General features: G+C 48.8%; 1 protein-coding gene across 1 annotated transcript in view; it reads left to right on the top strand.

The window, feature by feature from the left end:
- MYO7B (myosin VIIB) overlaps positions 1-5,573 on the top strand; it is a 107,070-nt gene that overhangs the window by 16,666 nt on the left and 84,831 nt on the right. The window contains exon 2 of the mRNA XM_014550391.1: positions 5,288-5,334. Coding sequence (XP_014405877.1) covers positions 5,317-5,334 — 18 coding nt within the window. The 5' untranslated portion in view covers positions 5,288-5,316. The remainder of the gene's footprint in view (positions 1-5,287; positions 5,335-5,573) is intronic.

The following is a 5,573-nucleotide window of genomic DNA, read 5'->3' as shown; positions in this document are numbered from 1 at the left end:
TTACAGAGAGGAAGGGAGAGGGATAGAGAGTTAGAAACATCGATGAGAGAGAAACATCGATCAGCTGCCTCCTGCACACCCCCTATTGGGGATGTGCCCGCAACCAAGGTACACGCCCTTGACCAGAATCAAACCTGGGACCCTTCAGTCCGCAGGCCGACACTCTATCCACTGAGCCAAACCGGTTAGGGCAAGGGTCTTGTTTTCTTAACCATTCAGCTACCATATGATTTTTTTTATTGGAACATTTAAGCCATGTACATTTAAAGTGATTAATGATAGGAACATATTTATTGCCATTTATTCATCTTCTTCTAGCAGGCTCTTTAACATTTCTTACAATACTGGTTTGGTGGTAACAAACTCCTTTAACTTTTTTTTTTTTTTTTTTTGGTCTGGGAAGCTCTTTATTTTTCCTTCTTTTTAAAATGATGGCCTTACTGGGTAAACTAGTCTTGGTTGTAGGTCCTTGCTTTTTATCACTTTGAATTTTTCATGCCAATCCCTTCTGGCATGAAATGTTTCCATGGAAAAATCAGCTGACAGTCTTATGGGCGCTCCCTTGTAGGTGACTAACTGCCTTTCTCTTGCAGCTTTTAAAATGCTCTTTTAGTCTTTAATCTTTGCCATTTTCATTATGATATGTCTTGGTGTGGGCTTCTTTGGGTTGATCTTGTTTGGGACTCTCCACACTTCCTGGACTTGTGTGTCTTTTTTCTTCACCAAGTTAGGAAAGTTTTCAGTCATTATTTCTTCAAATAGGTTCTTAATTTCTTGTTCTCTCTTTTCCCTTTCTAGTACCCCTATGATGTGGATATTGTTATGCTTCATGTTGTCCCAAATGTCCCTTAAAATATTCATATATATATTTTTTCTTTTTGCTGCTCTCATTGGGGTTTTCCCCCTACTTTGTCTTTCAAATTGCCAATTTGATCTTCTGCTTCATCCAACCTGCTGTTTATTCCTTCCAGTGTATTCTTCATTTCAGATATTGTATTATTAATTTCTGATGGGTCCTTTTTTATAATATCTATGTCCATTTAAAGCTGTTAAGCATCCTTATAACCATTACTTTGAACTTTATATCTGATAAATTGCTTGCCTTCATTTCATTTAGCTCTTTTTCTGGAGAATTCTCTTGTTTTTTAATTTGGGGCCTGTTTCTTTGTCTCCCCATTTTGGCTGTCTCTTTGTGTTTGTTTCTATGTATTAGGTAGATCTGCTATGACTCCCAGTCATGGTAGGGTGGCCTTATGTAGTAGGTGTCCTGTGGGATCCAGGGGAACAGTCTCCTTGATCTCCTGAGCTGGGTGCTCTCAGGATGCCCTTTGTGTGGGTTATATGAGCCCTCCTGTTAAAATTGAGTCTTGATTGCTATTGGCCCATTTGTGCATGGGATTGACCCTCAGGCTGGCTGACTGTGAGGCTTAACCCCCAGCGTGGCAGGCAAGCTGCTGTGCAAGTGCTGACCACGGAGCAGAATCCGCCTCAGCAGGGATGGTGCCTGCTGAGATCTCCCTGTGGGTGTGCTGCTTGGGAAGCTTACTGGGTCCTGCTCTGTGTTGTCTGAAGCTGGCCACTGGGTGTGTTGGTTCAGGGGCTCTTGGGAAGGACTCTGATGCAGGCCAATGTCATATGCTGCCTGTGGCTGATCCTGGGCACCTGAGTGGAGGTATCAGTGATCCACAGTTTGTGGCTGCCTCTTCTGGCTCTGGGTGCACACAGAAAGGATGGCCTTACTGGGTAAACTAGTCTTGGTTGTAGGTCCTTGCTTTTTATCACTTTGAATTTTTCATGCCAATCCCTTCTGGCATGAAATGTTTCCATGGAAAAATCAGCTGACAGTCTTATGGGCGCTCCCTTGTAGGTGACTAACTGCCTTTCTCTTGCAGCTTTTAAAATGCTCTTTTAGTCTTTAATCTTTGCCATTTTCATTATGATATGTCTTGGTGTGGGCTTCTTTGGGTTGATCTTGTTTGGGACTCTCCACACTTCCTGGACTTGTGTGTCTTTTTTCTTCACCAAGTTAGGAAAGTTTTCAGTCATTATTTCTTCAAATAGGTTCTTAATTTCTTGTTCTCTCTTTTCCCTTTCTAGTACCCCTATGATGTGGATATTGTTATGCTTCATGTTGTCCCAAATGTCCCTTAAAATATTCATATATATATTTTTTCTTTTTGCTGCTCTCATTGGGGTTTTCCCCCTACTTTGTCTTTCAAATTGCCAATTTGATCTTCTGCTTCATCCAACCTGCTGTTTATTCCTTCCAGTGTATTCTTCATTTCAGATATTGTATTATTAATTTCTGATGGGTCCTTTTTTATAATATCTATGTCCATTTAAAGCTGTTAAGCATCCTTATAACCATTACTTTGAACTTTATATCTGATAAATTGCTTGCCTTCATTTCATTTAGCTCTTTTTCTGGAGAATTCTCTTGTTTTTTAATTTGGGGCCTGTTTCTTTGTCTCCCCATTTTGGCTGTCTCTTTGTGTTTGTTTCTATGTATTAGGTAGATCTGCTATGACTCCCAGTCATGGTAGGGTGGCCTTATGTAGTAGGTGTCCTGTGGGATCCAGGGGAACAGTCTCCTTGATCTCCTGAGCTGGGTGCTCTCAGGATGCCCTTTGTGTGGGTTATATGAGCCCTCCTGTTAAAATTGAGTCTTGATTGCTATTGGCCCATTTGTGCATGGGATTGACCCTCAGGCTGGCTGACTGTGAGGCTTAACCCCCAGCGTGGCAGGCAAGCTGCTGTGCAAGTGCTGACCACGGAGCAGAATCCGCCTCAGCAGGGATGGTGCCTGCTGAGATCTCCCTGTGGGTGTGCTGCTTGGGAAGCTTACTGGGTCCTGCTCTGTGTTGTCTGAAGCTGGCCACTGGGTGTGTTGGTTCAGGGGCTCTTGGGAAGGACTCTGATGCAGGCCAATGTCATATGCTGCCTGTGGCTGATCCTGGGCACCTGAGTGGAGGTATCAGTGATCCACAGTTTGTGGCTGCCTCTTCTGGCTCTGGGTGCACACAGAAAGGACCAAGCTGTGCACCAAAGCTGACTTTTACCAGCACCGGGCTCAGGGTTGTGCAGCAAAAGACCCAAAGCACCCAGAGATCTGGCTCTACCTGCCTCCACCTGCTGGCTGCCGGTTAGGCTGTCATGGGAAGAGCCCCTGGCTGAACTTCTCAGCAGGGTGTAAGGTCCACAGGGTGAGGTGAGAGAAATTCCAGGGGGTGGGGCTATTGCTTCCCTCCATGCCGATGCCCCGTGGATGGGAGTGCTCTGCCCGGGAGGATGGTGTCTCTGGTGTGAGGGAATGACTCCACATGGATCTGAGTGGCTGACCCTTCAGCTGTCTCCCCAGAGCCACAAACCCCAGACTTCTTCTGAAACTCTAGTCCGCTCTGCCCTCCTTCTGCTGAAGCCCAGGGTGAGCGGCTGTGAATGGAATTTTGTGCACTGGCCCTTTAAGAGGGTGCCTGTGTCTCTAGCCATCTCCACCTGGCAGACAGAAACCCTGCTTCTTTTCACAGCTGGATATCATGTGGCTGCTTCTTCCTGGCTCTCATGCACTGGGCTGGGGAGCCCACCTTGGGGTTTAGGCCCCACCCTTCTCAGGGGGAGCTCCCCTCAGCTGAGATATTCCTCCTGCACCTCAGCCACTGCCTGTGGGAGCCTGGCCAGCCCTTGCTGCCAATCTTGATGTGACTTCTGTAAATCCTTGGTTATACGGCTTCTCTTCAGCTAGTCTTCGGTTGGTTATTGAGGATGATTTTTATATAATTTAGTTGTAATTCCAGTTTGATCCTGGGAGGGGGTTAGTGTAGCTTCTACCTACCCTGCTACCATCTAGGATCTTGGGCAACTTTTTCAAGCAACTCAGCTCTGGGGCAAAAACAAGAGGAGGACAATAACTGGGAGGTGTCAATGAGGCCAAGAAACTTCATTTTAGAGTAGACAAGGCCTGAATTTATCTCTCTGCGGGGAGAAAAGTCCAGAAGAGTGAGGATGAATGAAGATGTGAGACCTGTATTAGCTATTTATTGCTGCATCACAAATTACTCCAACATTTTGCAGCTTAAACTGCAAATATTTATTCTCTCACAGTTTCTGAGGGTCACAAATCTAAGAGCAGCTTAGTTGTCACTTCTGGGCCGGGACCCTCATGAGGTTTGTATAGTTTGCTTGGGCGGAACTTATGTTCTGAGGGCGCGGCAGCTGGAAGCCAAGGCCAAGGTGCTGGGAGGTTGTTTTGTGGAGGCCTCTTCCCGGCTTTCAGACAGCTGCCCGCTGGCTGCTTTGTGCGCATGTGGTCACCCCTCTATGCATGCGCACCTCTGGTACCTCTTCCTCTTCTGTTGGATTAGGACCCACCCTAGCAGCTTTGCTTTAACCTCGTCACCTCTTTAAAGGCCTTGTCCCCAAATACAGTCCCGTTCTGAGGAGCGAGGGGCTAGGACTTCAACACAGGAATGTGGGGGGAGTAAAATTCAGACATAACAAGTTTCAGTCGTGGGGATGACCCCTTGCCTGGGGCTGGACGATCTGCTTCCGAGATCGAGATCATTGACTGTGGACTAGAGACCTCGTTCCTCACCACATGGCCTTTGCTTAGGGCTGCCGAGTCCTCAGACATGGTAGCCGGGGCGTCTGAGCGAGAGCAGGGAGCACAGAGCCTGTCACTCCCAGCTTAGAAGCTGTGGTCACCGCTCCGCCCTGATCACATTTGTCAGAAGTGGATCACTAAGTCCACACTCAAGGTGGGAGTCTCCAGGCCTCAGGCCCCAGCCCCAGGCCTCAGGCCCCAGACCCCAGGCCCCAGGCCCCAGGCTCCAGGCTGATTGGATGAACGGAGGTGACCGTGAACCAACAAGCTGGCCGAGCCACAGGACGGAACACACCTGAGTCCCAGGTCAGAGCCCAGAGAAGGAACCACCTGTCCTGTGATGTGGACAAGACCGCAACCTTCATTGCTAGAGCCACGGAGGCATTGGGGTTTTCCTGCTTCTGCAGCCGAGCCTAACCTGGCAGCTGCCCACCTCCTAGGGCACGCTGTGCCTTTCAATAAAATACCAAAATCAATGCCCGTGAAAAGCACTCGACAAACACGAGCCTGTAAAAAAGAAAGACCAGTGGACACATGAACACACCGCTCGCTACACTGGGTGAGACACGCCCTCGGTTGGGGGCAGTTCGCCGGAGAGAGATCAGTGCGGCAGGAGTGACAGTAAGAGGAGTGAGCCCTGCAGGGCGGTCAGGGCGAGGACTGATGGCCTGCCCTCTCTCTGCACAGGCTTTGAGCGTGGCTGTCGCTGTCGCAGGATGTCGGCCTTCAGGCTGGTAAGCATTTCACCTGCTCCCTCCCCTCCCGGGCGGTGGTGGGGAGTCAGATCCCTGCCGGAAAGAAGGGAGGCGATGAGGCCCGGGAAACACCAGGGAGATGGAGTCGTTGAAACAGGCCAGCCGCGGCCTCAGCGGACCTCGTGTGCTCGGTCATCCCTCGCTGACATCCAGGCTTAACGTGTGGACGAGTTTCTCCGGGCGCAGCTGAGAGAGCTGCCAGACAGAGGGCAGCGCCG

This window comes from Myotis brandtii, unplaced genomic scaffold (genome assembly GCF_000412655.1).
Source record: "Myotis brandtii unplaced genomic scaffold, ASM41265v1 scaffold600, whole genome shotgun sequence".
In the NCBI taxonomy this organism is placed as follows: Eukaryota; Metazoa; Chordata; class Mammalia; order Chiroptera; family Vespertilionidae; genus Myotis; species Myotis brandtii.
This window is presented reverse-complemented; position numbering and strand designations above follow the sequence as displayed.